At 40.9% G+C, this 19,494-nt stretch overlaps 1 protein-coding gene across 1 annotated transcript; it reads left to right on the top strand.

Annotated features, from left to right (window-relative positions):
* Positions 1 to 5,468: 5,468 nt before the first annotated feature.
* On the top strand, positions 5,469 to 19,177 carry adad2 (adenosine deaminase domain containing 2). The gene is made up of 11 exons (XM_062558268.1): positions 5,469 to 5,509; positions 11,169 to 11,238; positions 12,132 to 12,222; positions 13,955 to 13,985; positions 14,744 to 14,872; positions 15,262 to 15,412; positions 15,603 to 15,773; positions 15,944 to 16,155; positions 16,757 to 16,994; positions 18,677 to 18,809; positions 18,918 to 19,177. Exons 2-11 carry the CDS (start codon positions 11,183 to 11,185, stop codon positions 19,026 to 19,028), a joined length of 1,323 nt encoding a protein of 440 aa, XP_062414252.1. The 5' UTR covers positions 5,469 to 5,509; positions 11,169 to 11,182; the 3' UTR covers positions 19,029 to 19,177.
* Positions 19,178 to 19,494: the final 317 nt, after the last annotated feature.

Genomic DNA, 19,494 nt, shown 5'->3' on the forward strand with positions numbered 1-19,494 from the left:
CCCGTCCCGCCATGCTGATGCATGTGTGTGTGTGTGTCTGTGTGTGTCAGAGCATCGTGCTGTTGCTGAGGAAGCCTGCCATTTGTTTGCCCTTGGCCCGCAGAGGACGATCGGCTGCCAAGGACCGGCTCAGCGGAATGGTGAAAAGAGCCGTGGAGAAGTAGTGGACAGGATGGAAATGAGGACGAGAAGGACGGGGGGGACATTTGTTTTATGAGGTGAACTGCACATAGTCAGTTTACCTAAATTATCAAATTCTTTTGCCTTTTACCTCTAATGGCAAATCAACTAATCCCGTTTGGTTTTATGTGGAAGAAATGAAACAAAAAATTGTATTTCATCCAAACAATTCAACGATACTCATCTTTATCCAATTGGAGTGAAGACAAAATCTCTTATGCTCAAATTACACCAAGTTGATCTATATGACAGATAAAAACAGAGGTATGTGAAAAATAATGTTTGTAACTTATAACCTGTAACCTGTAACTTGAGATTTCACTAAAGGTGGCCACCTGTTAAATAAAATGAACAAATACGCTATTGTAATGTGCTCAGACACCAAATAATGAAATTCTTAGTTTGCTATCTTTGGGCTTTCATAGATAAATATTTCAGAAGAAAAAGACTGAAAAGACAAGAGAACAAGACAATTGATGAGCACAAAAATGAATAAAAATACAAAAAGACTGAGAGAAAGATAAGGAGGGAAAGAGTGAGATCAGAGACAGAGTTGAAATAAAAGGAGGAAAGGTAAGAGGAAATGGCAAAGGGAAGGGAATAGGATGCAACACATAGTGGCAGAGACCATGATCACTTATTCATTCAGACCTATAGAGAGAGCAGGGGGAATCAGGTTGCCTTATACACACACACACACACTCACAGGCAGTGAATCCCACAGGCCAAGCCCGCCAGCTCAATTGAATTACTGTTATCGTACACCCAGGACTGAGACTGGGACCCTGTCTAACCACACCCTCTCTGTTTGCCCTGCACTGGGACACACACACACACACACAAGGCCAAACACCAGCAGCATATACACTCAGGCTCCATCCACATCACTACTGAAATGACCCACCACAGGCACGGCCCCATTATAGCCATCATTTAAAGTCAATATTGATTATTGCTGTGGCTCTGGCTCACTGTTTAAAGTACGTGCGGACACACATGCACATATGGAGACATGAATGCAAAAGAAGTACACGTATTCAAATAGATATTCAGGTGGATGTTTTAAAATGCATACTGCGTAAAGACACACAGCTCCTAGAGCACACACTCACACATAAGATGTTAGATTTCATTGTATTGATTTATACTGGGAATAGATATCTTCTGGATTACACGGCTCTGTCTGCGCTCTCCCGTCGGTTCTTTTTTTTTACATTCTGATGCATGATGTTACATTGATAAAACTGAACAGAAAAGAGCAGATTAATAGACTGATGCATGGTAGAGATCATTGAGTAAAAACCCCAAACAAAAGACCCACTGAACAGACACAGGGCAAAACTTCCAATGAATGGGCAATTAAAGCAGAACCAGAGAGGCTGAATTTAAAATACGGTGGGTTTAGTTTCGCAACGTTGGTGTTGGAAATAATTAATATGATCCGCACAAACATCACAAATTTTGATTGAATAAAAGTATCCACAACTACGACTATCTGAAAATGAAAACCAATACAACAGTTGGATTTTAATCCATTTATAAACTGTTTTCAGATATACACATATACATGTACAAATAAATATATACATACATATATATATACAGTTTAATATGTTTACGTAAATACCAGTGCATCTATAACGATTCAAGTACTGTAGCTACTTTCAACTTTTCAACTAAAAATGATCCGGCATATCGATCAATTATGAAACCCTCATAGCCCACAAGATAGGAGGAACAAATGAGGCAGCAGTGGAAATCAACACGACAGTAAGCACAGGGAAAGGAGAAGGGCCATAGAGGCCACAGCTCCAAGCAGAACCTCAATGTAAACCCAACACGGATAAAGAGAATGTGGTCACATTGGACCAACAGTACCCAGAGAATGGTCAAGCCCACAGAGAGTAGGATGCATTGAAGAGAGAAGGTCAAGTTTCCCAGTAAAATGAACGTAATTGAAAACAGAAATTGAAGATGCCAAAAGACAATCTGACAAATTGCAATAGCGCATCAAAAGATTGAGGTAAACACATTCCAAAAGGCAAAATCTATCACCAAAGAGAATTGACTCATATAGATTTCAGAGCAATTTGCCACCTAGAAAGGGCCGAGGTGTTGACTTCCCGATTCCGCTACTTAAAAACAAGCAAACAACACAGGCGTGTGGAAGTTCAATAATTTAACGAGCTCTTTTATTCTGAAATGCAAAACTCCCGCTGGCTGTCTTACCGACAGTTTATCCGATTTTGCGATTTCTTTGTAACACAGTCGAACGTGTCAGGAAGAAACACATGTGCTTGTTTAATGTGTGACAACATTTCTTAGCTGTTGTCCTCAATTGTGTTGAGTCCAAAGACGTAATGCTCCTATTGCGTGTGTGCAGAATGCTGCAGCAATGAGGTAAAGGTTACAACATCCCAGGTGGAAGCGACTTTGTCTTGTTAGATGGATTAAGAAAAAACACGTTAGAGGGGCAGAAGAACTAAATAGTGACACTAATACGTATCATTTCCAGGAATTTGTCTTTGAATAATTATACAACAACATTTATTTTAAGAATAAGTGTGGTTACACATATTACACATAGAACACTTCTAAAACATAAACTTGTTTAACCATATTGTTCTAGACTCAAATATATGCATGAAATCCATTTAGAATTTATTGAATTTATTAACCTTTTGAAATGCCTTTTTTGTCATTGACCCATGGAAATACGGACATATGTTTATACGTACATATACATACTATACACACTTATATACAAATACACACACACACATAAATATACATACATACATCTACATATAGTGCATTCATATGGACACATTATATATGTATATATATATATATATATACATATATAATGTGTCCATTGCAACACAACAAAAATAGGGAGCAAATTGACATCAGCAACAAAAGTTAAATGAAGATGGGGGATCATGGAATCCACCAGTGTTCAGTATTAATGGAGGAATTGTGGAATAGCATTGTGACCAATTTTCCATAAGTCGCTGCCAGAGACGAGAGAGGCTGGCCAAGGACCAACTGTGCCATGTAAATGTAGGCTGGTGTCCTGCTTACCGTGGTTTGTGATGGAGAGAGATGAGCTGAGCGAGAGAGAGCAGAGACGAAGAGAGACAGAAGGATGAAAGAGAGAAAAAGAGGCAGAAAGAGGGAGTAGAAAAATATGGGAGTAGAGGAAGACAGAGCAAGACAGAGGGTAGGAAGAGGGAGAGATTTAGAGGGCTGATGTTGCTGCCATGGTAACTGGCGTCACCTTGGAGAGGAGCAGAACAGAACCGCTCAGGGGAAAGACCCAGTGCACACACACACACACACACACACACACACACACACACACATTCTGACGAAACTCACCCAACTAGCACTTATTCATTTATGTTTAATCAACGCAGCCCTATTTTTGAACATGAAGTCTTCGTTGAATACCTGAATTTCTGCTGGATTCCATCTACAGTAGGTTCGGTGCATGAAGTGATGCTTTGCTGGCCATTGATGTTTAATTGATTGGTTTGAGACAGGGCAATGTCTTATAGATGCCCTCGCCTCCCTGTCTCTCTTCATTGACTGCTCTTTTGTGCACTATACAAATCACAAAGCGCTCTATCTACGTCTGCTTCATATGGATTTTATACTACTCGACCCGTTTATTTCTAAAAAAAAGAAGAAGAAAAAAGCTTGTTTGTAACAATGAAGCTAAGTGCAGCACCTGCGCTTGATAAGCCTTAGCATGCAAACCGTTAGCCACACTGTGTGCATTCTTAGCCATCTGAATATGCATACTGCATATCCCCTGCCGTGGCTACGGGAAGATCCCATCCCCCCACATTTTATCCAGAGTGTAATGTGAGTCTGTTCTGCATATATACATGGAAGGTTTCCCCCGTTCTTTAATGTTATCTGCCATTCAATTAATTTTAAGGGCATACAATTATATGTTTGATTAGCTGTGCCTTCTATTAACCAAGTGTCACATTTCTCTCTACCCTTGTGATTGTAATGTTGTGTGTGGGAGACGATGATCAGTCTCAGTGATGGGAAAGCCAGTCAATGTAATGCAGTGTGCTATCCTGTCATGCATCAAATAATGCATATCGGTACTCTGAAGTGTCTGTGGAAAACAAAAGGCATCCATGCTCAGCATCTAGGGCAGCAGGGCATGCTGATTATTTCTAACAATCATTCAATTTGTTTTAGATAACAATGAAAAATGTGCATTATAGCTTCCCAGAGCTCAAATGTATGTCTATTAATTGAATTGCTTTCATTGCCAAACCAATGGTTCAGAATACAAAAGTATCATATTATCAATGATACAAAAAGAGAAAATCCAAATCCTCACATTTGACAAGCTTGAACCAGTGACTATTCTTATTTCTTTTCCTTGTAAATTACTTAAATTAAGCAAATTATAAGATCAACTATTGTTTGAGCACTAAATCTATGAGGTGTTGAAGCTCTGTAAACATACATCCATGTCCTCTGTATGTTGCAGTAGTTTTGAATTCCTTGCAGATGCTATCTAGCTATTTATAGCCCCTCATGTGCCAGAGATGAGTTCAAACAGATGTGATGGTTGTAACAAGGACATGTAGCAAGTAGGGAAGACGAAGACAGTGATGCTTCAGGACAGGCCTGAAATATACGTCTGTTTTATGTGGAGGCGGGGCCGGATGAGGACAGGACACAGAACAAGATTATAATCTGCCTTGTGCTGCTCTACTGAATGCTATGGTCAGTATGCTAACATACTTAACCATGACAAGGCCATAAAGCTGATGTTTAACAGCTCCGATCTTTGCTTACTTCACTGTCCAAATTTAACCGGTTTGCTCGCCGGTAAGCGCTAAAAACACACACACCGCAGTAGAGGCTGACAGAAATATCTTCATCGCTAATCACCTTTCTGATTGAAAACAGAAATCTGTGGTGCCAGATACAAAAATCGGTAGATCATTACAATCCTTATCTGACCCCGTGGTTGTTGGGGTAGGCAATTTAAAAAAAAATGAAAAAGAAGTCAACCTCACGTGGCACTACACTGAAAGGCAGGGGACGTCCCCAGTCAGTAGGATTATAAAATGTCCCGATAATCCATCTAATACGGCAGCTGTGGAGATATTTCTATTTCTGTCTGGATCAGGTTGATACAACCAGCAAGCACTCAGGTCCATGCCCAAAGAACATCTCTAAATGTTTATTAAATCTCTGTTGTAATTTTGTCAGCCTGTATTTACTTGTGTGGCTTTGTGCAACAGATCTGAAAACAGCAACGCCAAGCTTGGACTGGCCACAGGGAATACAGGTGATTATCCAAGTCTCCATTGTGGAAGGTGCCAAATGATTTGTTGTTTCTTGGGGAATATGGGCGGCTCACATTTGTACTTTTCCTTAATTGGGTTGAGATGGCAAACAAGAAGTGGTTTTTATCGCAAGCACCTAATAGGTTTTTCATAAGTGTGAGTCACTTCACCCTTTAATTGGATTCCTGGATTCCTGGCAGTGTCTATGGTCAGTAATGTGTTGGCCCGACCTACACAGGCTCTCCTCTTTAATGTGATAATACGAAGTCTGCATTTACCATCTACACACCTCTGCTGCTGCGCCGAATCTGTTAAGGCATTAAAAAGGAACATACACAATGGTGGCCATCATTTTGGGTTATATGCAAACCTCATAACTCCACTTCTATGCGTTTAATACAGATGAAAAATAACGTAGTGCTCGCAGGCTCCAGAAAACTCCTCAATTTCTCCAGATTATGAACCCTTTCATTACACCCTTTCAAAATGTCATTCTTTAATGCCAGAAATGTTGTACCATTAAGAAAAATAATCCTTTCTGTTCCACGCATTTTGGACATATGAGGTTTCAATTGGCATGGATTATATTTAAAATGATACAACTATGACTTGCAGCTGGGTATTCTGCTAATGCACATATCATAGAGTTTACTGCATGGGCTACTGCATTTGAGGTGAAGAGAGGAGGGTAGGTAGGAAAAGTTAAAAAAAATGAGGGGGAGGCAGGGTGAGGTCAACAGAAGGAGAAGCAGATGCTTGTGCAGCGGATGCCTGTATGTGAATAATTATCCTGATGAGAATCACAGAGAGCGACACGAAATACAGAGGATTGGGGGAATACCACGCGACACAGGGAAAATAAAAGGGGACAAAGGAGGATTACGTTTCATATAAACATATTGTAGAGAAATGTGTGTTGATGGTGTGTGTGTGTGTGTTAGTATTCCTCCTTCATCTGTCTTTGGTTTTCTTCTTCCTCGTCATACGTGGCGTGAGAAAGTGGAGCCTCCCTCTCATCTTTTAAAGATGCATGAAGCAGCAGCTACAGAGAGTCAGGCCGAGACTGTAGAGAAGATAAATAAAGAAGCACTGAGAAATATTGACTCTACACATAAAGCTCCACAGATATATATATATATATATAAGTGCATAGTCATTTTTTTATGTTGGTCTCCTTTGCCTGATTAAATTTAGCAGCCCAATATGTATCATTGATCTCTCTGTTTGGAGTGCAGCTGCTATTTGGACCACTGTGTGCATCCTAATACCAGTAGCAGACTCCCCCTTTTTGAGATTCTGCCCGGCAGTTGGATGGCAGTACGTCAAATATGGAATCCACACCAATCTTTTTCCTCACGCACCGTTGAAGAAGCTTGATCTGTGTTTCTCTGCAATCCACTGCTGTCCCTGAGATTAAAAGACAACCCCAGTTTAGTTTTAAACACACAGTCAAAAAACCCCTTCGTTCATACGTCACTCTTAAAACTGTTTACCGCCGTCCTCTTAGTTTAAGATGTTAGCATCAAAACATTGACTGATTATCTCCAAAGTCTGGTTGAGGCTGCTGGAATAATCATATTATTGGACATTTTTGGACATTTTTGGACCTAATGCTGGTGCTGAATAAAACATACAAATCACCATGAAGGGGTTATGAATGTGTGTCCCAAAGTGTGCAGCAATCAAATGTAACACACATTTCACCCAAGGGGCCACAGGGATGATTCTGTGTCAAGTCATCTGGACATGCATAACCGCCATGAATATGTGAGAGAAACGTTGTAATAATACAGGAAGTAGATGTTGAGTTATTTCAAACCTTTATGCTATTGTTTGACATGTGAATGGGCTGTTTTTATTCAGTCCTTCAGTTGATTCCTACCGCTTATTTTCAGAAGCAGAAGAGACCTCTGAAGATTCACAAAGTGACAATCAATTGTGGAAAATGTATGTAAAATGTTTCCTACACAGGATGTCTTTCCATATGTGAAATTGCTTCTCTATCATTCTATCCTCTAACTTCTCATTACAATCCTAAAGAATAATACTTTCCTTATTTTCATCAACTGGCCAACCAGTGGTCAATGTAGCTTTTTGATTAGAAATGATATCTCGTACAAGTGCGTCACTAGAAATAAAAAGAATTGGAGGGTGGCTGATGTAGAAATTCCTCTATTTCTCTGTTGCCTCTCTGATGCCTAACGCTGATGATTTGTAGGTCATGTGTGAGTTTTAGAAATAAACCAGAGAGTGAGTGAGCAAAAGACTTTTACCCTCTAGTGGTGAGCCCGGGGAAATGACTGTCAAATGCATTTAGGAACAAAATATAAATGTCCAATTATCCCTGTTCAGTTGTGCATGGAGGCAGTGACCCAGTTGGAAATCAGTTTTAGATTTCCAAATTCCATATTTGACTCACCAGCTATCCTGTTACTGAAGAAGGTGAGGCTTATGCTTTACATGTCAAAGTTTTGTTTTTCCGAAGTAACAACCTCCCCGTCAGATGTCACTCTTCCACAACTCCTTCAGAATAAAAGTAGTACAATGAATCAGATGAAGCTGCAAATAATGCAGTACTAATATATTGGTAGAAATCCCAAACATGAATTTAGTTACATGTGCCATAAATGATGAAACATAAAAATGTGTAATAATCTGACATATGGTCTTGCATACTGTGTGTATAGATACATTATTTACATTTTACTATTAATAATGAATCTTTTTGCAAATTCATGATGCTTGGTAAACCTCCATGTGTAGGTCAAAGGTCAACTGGTGAGACACATCCACGTAATTAGGTACAGAAGCCACTTTGTCTTCTAAAATAAAATTTAAAAAAAACAGTGTCCCTGAGCCGAAAAAAAATTATTCATCGAGCCTCTCCGCTAAAAAAAAATTATTATAAACAGGGAAATCTCTCAGCCTGTGAGAAAGCGTGTGGGTGTGAAAACAAAAAAAGTGTAAGAATGAGTGATACTGAATTACCGATAGGAGAGATGATAGCGAGTGGAACGAGACAATGAGAAGGGAGTCATGGAAGAAAAAGGTGTTATTCAAAATGAAGATGATACATGGGATAGTTTTCCATTGCACATCAGTAGGCTCTCTTGAGATGGGAGAGACGTCACATTTCAGTCTCATATGCAACACAGACACGTGATAAATGCACACACACACACACACACGCACAGACACACACACATAGAAACGCTCCTATGAAAGCTTCATTAGGCCCAAGAGGGACCGATATGAAGGTTTTCTCTTGAGGTGAAGAGAATGGAAATAGAGTTCAGTCTTGAGCTGAACAATGATCAGGGGAACATTACTCTAATGCAAATAACGCCACACACTTATCGGCACCTTAGTAAATTGTGTGTGTGTGTGTGTTTCTAAGTGAGAGATTTTATTTCTTCAACTGCAAACTCATTTCATCGTGGGTGCTTCCCTGTGCGTGCTTTGGTATTTGTATTGAATGAGTGTGCATGTGTGGGCAGCCCTACAGATTTAAAATTCATAGAAATCCCCAAACCATTCTGTACCCATTTGCTTTTTTATGCCGTCGATACATAAAACATGATTGACCCGCTCTTTCACTTCCTCCCATTTCCCACATTCAATCTAAATTCAAACCAAAAAGGTGACATTCTCACAGAGTAAATAGAGCTTTTAAACCATTAACATTATATTTACTCAACCAATGTGAGACATCCTCGTGTTTTCAACATGTTTTTTGAATCGATATCTCAGTGGCATCCAAATAACATGTTTTATACGGTCATCCTCTTATTGACAATCACTGTATATCTTGTATGTGCATTATGCACCAAAGGGATAGCTTACTCATACTTAAGTCTCACCAGTTTTCACGGCTTTAACCGGCCTTTCAGTTCCAATTTAGGGAAATCTAAATGCCACAGCACACATATTTTGTGTCATCTCAACCGAGGCAGCAGTTCTATCGTGACAAAAAAAACCTGTGCATAAAGCAGCAGGACAGATATGACTCCCACGTTACTGCATTCACAGAACTAAAGAAGCCCATTTCCGCACTAAAGAAAGTCGAAATTATGAGTAAAATGTTGTCAAACCACAAACGACAGCTCGTAGACAGCGAGCTACAACCCGAATTACCATCATTACTTGCACATTAAGGCCAATGCGTCCGGCTCGCAGACCGGTCCGTATTGGTAAAATTAAGTCTAAATCTGTGAATATCTTTCCAACTTTACCGAACTATGAACGAGCTTGCGCATATCGTATCGCATAATTTCGACTTTGTATCATCATTTATATTTTCCAAAAATCGATATTCGCGGATTCAGACTTCAGATTTAGGTTTTGCATTTAGCTCGCGCGAGAAGGACTTTTTCTCGCGCGAGGTGGATTTTTTGCTCTCCAGGCCGACTTTTTCTCGTGGGTGTTTGATTTACGAGCGCGCATGACCCTGATTTGCGGTGTGGGGTTTTTGACAGTGATTTGCCGCCATATCTCACCGCCCACCACCTGGACACGCAGTCACCGCGTCTCTCTAGTTGGCCTGGAGGTAAACTTGGGAATAATATGTGGCGTCAATTTGTTTTCGATGTTTAAATCGTTTAACATCCTATAAAGGTATTTTCTCGTCATGGCGGCGTTTGTTTGTTGTCCCGAGGCAGATATTGTGGTGACTGAGATACATTGAAAACGCAGATTTTTGCTAAGACATATCTTGAATATCACATTTTCATAGCTGGCGTTGTCGAGGTGAGCCAACTGGGGTCCCCTTGGAAAACAAGCCCACGTTGCTGTTGACTTGTCGTTAGCTACCGGTAGCTAACATTAATGCGTTAGTTACTAACTAACGTTAGCTACCTAGCATTAGCTAACATTAATGCGTTAGTTACTAACTAACGTTAGCTACCTAGCATTAGCTAACATTAATGCGTTAGTTACTAACTAACGTTAGCTACCTAGCATTAGCTAACGTCAATGTTACGCGTGTTGGCTGGAACGTCGTCCATCTTTGCTAGCTGGTGTGCATTAACACTAATAATGGGATGGTGAGCTTAGCGACTAATACTACTGTTCAATCATTTGGTCAACGGTAACAATGGCAGAAAGTACTGTGAAAACCAATATTTTAGTGCCGACTACTGTCATGAAGCCCAAAGTCCTATTGTTAAAACTGAGTTTTTCTGCCACCGACGACCCAAATATCTCACGTTAAATCTATGAGTGATACAAATGCAACAAATCCTCCTGTTTGAGAAGCTAAACATAAGGAAAAAGCATTACGTTAACCTTTTAAACAAAAGAAAAACTAACGTTACTCAAATAGTTTTAGTTGGGAACTCCACATAACGTTGTTGTCAAAGAAAGAAAAGTGAATGCATAGCATCTCTTTAATCTTAGATACAGTTTGCTCAAATCCACAAATGATGAAGTGATTTGCCAAATGTGAAGATTTGATTCGTTCAACAATTGTCTATTTCAGTGTTTATTTTAAATCCTATATTTTTCTGTTGCAGCATGAACATAAATCATGCCATTTATGTCCGTAAACAATGTTTGGTCTGTACAATAATATCAAGTATTCTAGTGATTGTGTTACAGTTGGCGTCTTGACGGAGTTTGAAGTTGTAACCCTCACATCATCTAAAAATCATTGTTTTTCTACAGGCTTTAGGGAAATCATGGAGGACCAAGAGTCATTTCAGTACGGTGCAACCAGTGGTGCTGCGGATAAAAGGTGAGGTGGAATAAGAAAAGTCAAAGGAAAAAAAGCCTGGAGGGAAATGTCTCCAAAAAGACCTGGAGGTCACATCCTCAGTCAGACGTTAAATAAAGAATAGAAGGAAATTACAGATCTCCAGCATCAAAATGTCAAAATTGTGGTTGGCTCTGGCAAGCATGGTGATAAATGCATGCTTTGCCAACATTAATATTACAAAACATTATACAAAATATAAAACATTGTTATATTCACAACAAGCATACAAGAGGAATTGCATATGGCTTGTATATTTCTCCAAGATTTCGTTTGTTATCTGCTAATATCCTGGTTTTGCAGTTTTTCAGCGCATTTCCTGATTTGTTTCTTAGCACATTAATTACTAGAATTTTTCAGCTGAATATCTGAAATGTAAAATGAGCTTGTGATGTCATTTGTGCTATTCATTACATGCAGGGAAGAAAAAATAATCTATGCAATAATGAGACTTTAACTTCACTCTCCTTCCAAAGCAGTTAAGAAGTGTTCAGAACTCTAACTGCTATTGATTTTAAATTTAATTTGACATATCTAAATGTTGAGATAGCGCTGTGAGTTTGTGGTGTTGAAGATGTTTATTTATGGGCGGGTGACGGTGGCGCATGGAGTACTGTGATGCACTGGGACCTGCAAGGTTGGTGGTTCAAAACCCGGCAGCGCCATGTGCCATGTCCAAGTGTCCATGAGTAAGACACCCAACCCCTAATTGCTCCCCAGGCAATAATGTAATTCATGGATTATTATGTAATGCAAGTCTCTTTGGATAAAAGCGCCAGCTAAATGACATGTAATGTTTACAATTAAAGAGGATCAGTTGCATATTTTAATGTTGAATCGTTTCTCTTTGTATGTTACTGTTTCCCTGCTTCTAGAGAACCTAAGATCCTTGTTTCTGAAGAAGCAGAAGAGGAAACTGCTTCAATCCTACAACTTGAAGCTGAAGACAGCCTATTTGGAGATGAGGTAGAGAAATACACTCACCGGCCACTTTATTAGGTACCCCATGCTAGTAACGGGTTGGACCCCCTTTTGCCTTCAGAACTGCCTCAATTCTTCGTGGCATAGATTCAACAAGGTGCTGGAAGCATTCCTCAGGGAGTTTGGTCCATATTGACATGATGGCATCACGCAGTTGCCGCAGATTTGTCGGCTGCACATTCCTGATGCGAATCTCCCGTTCCACCACATCCCAAAGATGCTCTATTGGATTGAGATCTGGTGATTGTGGAGGCCATTTGAGTACAGCGAACTCATTGTCATGTTCAAGAAACCAGTCTGAGATGATTCCAGCTTTATGACATGGCGCATTATCCTGCTGAAAGTAGCCATCAGAAGTTGGGTACATTGTGGTCATAAAGGGATGGACATGGTCAGCAACAATACTCAGGTAGGCTGTGGCGTTGCAACGATGCTCAATTGGTACCAAGGGGCCCAAAGAGTGCCAAGAAAATATTCCCCACACCATGACACCACCACCACCAGCCTGAACCGTTGATACAAGGCAGGATGGATCCATGCTTTCATGTTGTAGACGCCAAATTCTGACCCTACCATCCGAATGTCGCAGCAGAAATCGAGACTCATCAGACCAGGCAACTTTTTTCCAATCTTCTATTGTCCAATTTCGATGAGCTTGTGCAAATTGTAGCCTCAGTTTCCTGTTCTTAGCTGAAAGGAGTGGCACCCGGTGTGGTCTTCTGCTGCTGTAGCCCATCTGCCTCAAAGTTCGACGTACTGTGCGTTCAGAGATGCTCTTATGCCCACCTTGGTTGTAACGGGTGGTTATTTGAGTCACTGTTGCCCTTCTATCAGCTCGAACCAGTCTGGCCATTCTCCTCTGACCTCTGGCATCAACAAGGCATTTCCGCCCACAGAACTGCCGCTCACTGGATGTTTTTTCTTTTTCGGACCATTCTCTGTAAACCCTAGAGATGGTTGTGCGTGAAAATCCCAGTAGATTAGCAGTTTCTGAAATACTCAGACCAGCCCTTCTGGCACCAACAATCATGCCACGTTCAAAGTCACTCAAATCACCTTTCTTCCCCATACTGATGCTCGGTTTGAACTGCAGGAGATTGTCTTGACAATGTCTACATGCCTAAATGCACTGAGTTGCCGCCATGTGATTGGCTGCTTAGAAATTAAGTGTTAACGAGCAGTTGGACAGGTGTACCTAATAAAGTGGCCGGTGAGTGTAGTTTTGGTGAAGATGCATAGCAAAGACTATGTGAAATGTTTTTTGTAATTGTTGAAGCTTTCTTCTAGTTTTTTAATTCCAAAAGAAAAAACAACAACTGTCAAACAAAGCCTGCAGCAGTCAATTTCCTGGTGGGGGGGAAACCTCTTGTGCATCTGACCATGTGGGAATAAATTATTATTTGGCCAGATTGGAAAATCTGACATGAAAGTAAAGTAAACATCTTGGATGTTAAATATAGCAGTGCTTGATGAATTGTATGAATTATCCAGCCAAGTGTAGGGGTTCAAAACCATCTGCAGGGCCTTTCTCATCTAAACTGTGAACAACGGCATATATTTTCAACATTGATCTCACATTCAGATAGTCCATCTTGTCTGTTAAGATGTGCTGACTGTGTCTTGACAGCTCGATGCTGGGGCAACAAATAAGTAGGCTGAAAGTTGATGAGAGAAATCTAATATCTGTATCTTTTACCAGACTGATTTTTTTTTTCAGTATGACGACCACAAGGCCCAATCTCTCCACGGTACGTTGCTCACCGCATTGATTATATAATCATAATCTGACTTCCTGATGTTGTCGCTAACGCCCAATTTGACCCTGAAAAACACAGTAAATCTAAGAAACCTCTTGTAATCTGGACTATTGGCTTTCCGGTGACTCCACGACCAAGTGGTGAATTGTTGTGTCCTGAAGACCGGAAAGCAGTCATTACACATCTGCTAACATATACTCATGCCCCCACTACTCATTACATTTTTTTTGAAGTTTGAAAGCACTCATTGCTAGATGCTTTGGACAAAAGTGTTTCCCTACAAGATGTACAATTCAAACCCTTGTAACTACATGTACTATTTCTATTTCTGATTCATTCATAATACTGAGGTGCTGCTTAATTTCCATTTTTTTAAAAAAGGTTAGCATACCACAACAATAAAAAGTACAATTTGGTCAAATTTATGGTAATATATCTTTGATGCATCACATTTCTTATCGGTACCACCCTGCTGTTATTTCATAGAAATGACCCATTATTGATAGAATATGGTATAATATAGTCAATGTGGAAAAAGTATTTATACTTTGAGTCTGTGATTGAAAACAGTTACATCAAGTCAATGAATTACCCGGTACACAGAGTGCAGTAGTATCTTATTAACATGTTCAAGGTGAGCAATATTGTATATGTCTAAAGGGGTTTTCACAGCAGCCATAACATTGTGATGTCCACAATAAGTTTCATTCTTTATATGTGGCTGTCTGCTTTTTTTTCCTGTCTTCTAGTTCAGAGATTTGACTGGCACAAGAGTCTCATGGCAGCATTAAGTAGTGAGAAGTTTGACAGCCTCCTGAAGATGTTTCCTGATTTCTATGACTGCAAGAGCCACATGGCAGCTTTTGTCTTGTTGAGAGGTATTATTTATTATTATGTTATAGACATTTTGTTATCATACTTTCGCAAATGTCTTCCTAGAGTAGATATAGGAAGACATAGTACAGTAGTAATATTGGCTGTATAAAAAAAGGCACATTGGCTGTAGGTCAAGGATATGTTACAGTATTTTAGATGATGATCATGGTCATATACTAACAAAAAGTTGCCTCAAATTCATAACAGTAACATCGCCACGCTTGCAGATTCCAACCTCAATTCTGTTCTTCCTCTCTTTTTATTATTGAACGTCTGATCGGCTATGACGATGAGTCGTATCAAAGCTCAGGCAATCAAAGCTTTCAAAATGTTTTTTTTTTTTTTTTTTACCTCATAGTTAAATGTCCCTTGCATACCATTTTCTCGACAGAACTGCTGGATACAGCAGCTGTTCCATACCAGCATTACAAGGTGGTGGCTCTGGGAACGGGCCGTTCATGCTGCAGTGAGGGGCTTCGCTACAATGGAACCATAGTCCATGACTGCCATGCAATCGTCATCGCCAGACGGGCTCTCAAAAGGTAAGAAACGTATGCGCTAAGCTTATGTGACTTTCAACGATGGCCTTAATTCACAAAATTGGAAAAATAAATACTAATGAAATGCTTTTTCTTCATTCATATTCCGAATGCAGTCGCGACGTAGGCTGCAGGCTGTCTTGTACCATCAATGGTGGCGGTGTGAGAATGGTATTTTCTGGCTTCTGTTCAGGTTTCTGTACAAACAGCTTCTGCTGTTCTTTGATGCGGATCCAAAGGCCAAGAAGAACAGTGTTTTTGAGAGAAGTGCAGACGGCCCCCAGCTTCAGCTCAAACCCAAGACCAGTCTGCATCTCTACACCAATCAGTGTCCTGAAGGAGCGGCTAACAGCTTCTACTTTAAGTACTGGTTCCCCCTCCAGAGTACTTCGGAGATGCCACAGGACGATAGGAATTAAGGCTATCGTTCCAAAACATAGGCTCTTGCTTGGGACAATGCTATCATCCTACAAAGGTTGTGAAACATGTCATTATGGGTTTCCTTAAGATAATAATACGTACGGTCCTCTTTAGGGACCGTGTGAATACTTGGACGACTGTAAAGCTGCAGTATCACTCCGAGGGCGTGCTGGTCCCAGTGCCCAACCTTGACCAGAGTGTGTGGGGGGCCAAAGTCTGCTGCATGTCTGGTAGTGACAAACTGTGCCGCTGGACTGTCACCGGGTTGCAGGGTGCACTGCTGAGCCACTTCATCCAGCCCCTCTACATCAGCAGCATGGTGCTAGGTAAAGAGACGGAAAGTCGATTGATTGTAAATTCCGAGCGTGTCGTGTGCCTCCACGCGGCTGTCAACGAGGAGCAGCTCGCAGCCAATGGCGCTAACAGTTTTTGCTGGACGGTGGACCGGAGGGGGGGGGTTCTAAGACTCCACGATGCGGGGCACGCTCACATGCAGCAAAGTGCACTGAAAAGCATGCAAAGCTGACCTGGCTGTGTAAACAAAGATGTTGAATTGAAACTCACACAGAGGGATGTTTCCTTTAGGCCCTTGATGCTAGGTTGCTGCTTTGAATTTTACATAGGGAGCATTCAAAGGAACTTTTAAACATTTAAGGAAACTGATTTCATCATTTCTGCAATAGTTATATAGGAAGACTCTTACAGGCTGAATATCATGTTACAGCCAGCAGCTTTCTGCTCTCAGCTAAGGAATAGTTCAGAGAGGTAACTCGTGAAACAAGAGTATTTTCTTACGTGCGATTTAACAGAGGTGAGCTTTTCTTTGGAAGCTGAATTGAAGAAAGTCATTTTAAAGGGATTTTATTGTGAAGTAAGATGTTATTTCACATTAATTAATTTCTTCCGCCTGTTTATTTATTTATTCAGCCCGTGAGAAGCTTTTAAATGAGGAAGTGTCAGAACACACCAACAGGCGACTAGGGGATGGATGGGAAGAAATTCTGCCGCCATCCTACGAAAAACACAACGTCTTCTGTCTCTATGGCGACTACGTGGGGCCCAGCAGCAGCACCTCAAAGCAGCATGAGAACCTCAGCATCAACTGGTGCCTCGGAGACAAGGACGTTGAAGTTCTGGACAGCGGCAAAGGCTTCGTCATCGCCGGGTAGGATACAAACTTATTTACAAGAAATCTACACTCTTTTTGTACGTGGGCGCGATGTTAAGCTGTAAATAAACCAATAGCGTATCCCGGCCTTCAACCTTTGTAATGCACTGGTCTGGCAGAGAGTTTAGACCTCATTTACACTCCTGCAGCCGGTTCCAGGGAGGAAGTGCAACTGCTGGCAGGGCGTGATGCAATTTGCTTATTTGACAGTCTGAGAGACGCCCAGGGCTCCTGCCATCTGACTTTTGAAGCTGCAGACAACTGCTGATGTCCAGTAGCTAGAATGTGACACAGACGCGGCGCTCACTGGAGGCAGCATTGTCCTTGAGCAGAGATTACAGCCCGAAATAGATTTGTGATCTTGCTTTGGAGCACGCAGCGTTGCTCTGTATTTCAGTGTCTGTCCTGCAGCCCGAGCTATTAGTTTTACAGTGTTAGTGTTTTTACACAATAGGAAATTAAAAAGAAGAGAATACATTTAAGCGAGGGAGGCATTACAGGACATAAAGCGTGTAGAGGGAGGTGAGGAGATATCCAAAGGATGGTAATAACACCTACTATAAAAAACCCATACAAATTATAGTGTGAAACCAAAGAAGACGCTTCTTCTATTGTTGAGACTCTGATTTAGGTATGTTAAACTAGCATGGCATTTAATCCGAGCTTCTTTGGGTTTGCTTCTTCAATGCCTTGACTTGCACCAAAATTCTATGGAATAATACATTATATGTACTAATGTTGCACAGTGTACCGGTACTAGAACAGTACCGCGGTACCCTTACGTTGAAAATGGTACGGTTTTGAATATTTTTAGTACCGGTACTTCATTAAGATAGCACGCAACCAGAGTGCAGGGTTCCCTGTCCGGCTGCCTGCACGCATTGACTGCATGGGCGGGGCTTCCAGCTTTCACATGCAACAGGCAGCCACTCAGAGATTTATCTCAGGGGAGACAGTCCTCGGCTTGTTGAAAGAAAAGATGCCAGAAGTGAGATCTGGAAATACTTTGGGTACGACGTATTTATTATTTTACGCATTTTTAATGTCTCGAAAAGAGGAAATGTCCGGGTAAAAGGACGTCTGCTTTGTCTTGTGTTGCACTTGCTTGATGTTTGACTCTTAGTAAAGTTGTTGTCAAGCCAACACAGCTACAGGGCTGCCATCTCTCACGGTTGATTTTACCATGTTGTTTGTACAATGTATTGTTTACAAAAATGATTATTATCATAGAGCGTATTGTCTGTAGACATTGGGGATGGTCTTGGAGCAATTTCAATTTAAAAATCAGTCCCCCCTTAACGCCATCCACCTCCAACACTATTTTTGAGATTGCTGTAAGAGCAAGGCACTAAAGGCAGTGCACAAACACGCGTTACCATTACAACCTGGAGTCCTACGTGTGGATACTGGAAGCAGCAGCAGTCAGCCCTCAAGGCGCCAAATAGACTGGCTAGCTTTAGGAATCATTGCTGAGGGATGTTGCACGTACTGCAAAGCGCAGACTTGAATTGCCTTTAGCAGAGATAATAACCACAGAGGCTTTTGTTATGTATTTGTTTGTGGACATTTACGGGTGGTAAATGGAGCAGGATTCAAGAACATGCGTTGGATGTTATATAATCCAGTGTATGAAAGACAATTAATGCAAGTGCAGCCTTCATTGGATTTTTTTCCCCCAGCTCTCCATGTGTAAGCGGGCCCGGCTTCTCCAGCAGACTTTGCAAGAGAGCCCTCTACAGTTATTTCTGCCGTGTTGCAGAGCTGAGTGAGCAGAGCTATCTGCTGGATCTCCCCACCTACCGCAGTGTCAAGGTGCGTGTCAGCTAGAGGCGACTACACAAAAGCTTATTGGTAGAACCGTGTGTCGTGTGTTTGTTAGACCGCAGTGACACATTAGGTTGTATATGGTTTGTTTTATAGGTGGAAGCCGTCGTGTACCAGAAAGTCAAAGATCTGGTCAAGCAACGGTTTCTGAGCAACCATGCAGGTTCTTGGATTTCTAAAGAGCTGGTGGACGTCTTTAGCTCTTGAATCTGCCCTCGGTAACGTCACAAGACGTTTTAGTTCCTCTGGAGGTTTTGTTTACTGCTGTTTGCTCCATACTTCATTTAGTTTTCTGTATAATGTTGCTCTTTTCAGTTTGTGTAAGTGATTGAGAAAAATAAAACTAGTCTGTTGTTGTGGGTTGTATAAGGAAGCTTTTTTGTCTTGATGTCAAGTAGAATATTATTCAGTATGACATTTGTATCCCAAGTAGTTTGTGTTCTTGTGCCAACCAATAAATTAACCCGACCAGGCACTTAAAAAAATTTGGTACACTGCTAGTATCTAGTTTTTGTGGACTGTGAGATCTTGTTAAGGTAATGAATCTTGTTTTTGTTTGTTTTGAACTAATCATCATATAGTAAATGTTGAATGCACAGTGAAAGTAACAGCATCAGCATTTAAGATTGGGTCACTGCTTCACTTAAGAGTTCTGTCTGCCAATGAAGATCTG

Source organism: Pungitius pungitius, chromosome 16 (genome assembly GCF_949316345.1).
Source record: "Pungitius pungitius chromosome 16, fPunPun2.1, whole genome shotgun sequence".
Classification (NCBI taxonomy): domain Eukaryota; kingdom Metazoa; phylum Chordata; class Actinopteri; order Perciformes; family Gasterosteidae; genus Pungitius; species Pungitius pungitius.

Coding starts and splice junctions, on each gene's coding strand:
- adad2 (XM_062558268.1), top strand. CDS start 11,183: ATGGAGGACCAAGAGTCATTTCAGTACGGTGCAACCAGTGGTGCTGCG. Junction 15,413..15,602: donor GCCAGACGGGCTCTCAAAAG/GTAAGAAACGTA, acceptor GCTTCTGTTCAG/GTTTCTGTACAAACAGCTTC. Junction 16,156..16,756: donor CATCAGCAGCATGGTGCTAG/GTAAAGAGACGG, acceptor TTATTTATTCAG/CCCGTGAGAAGCTTTTAAAT.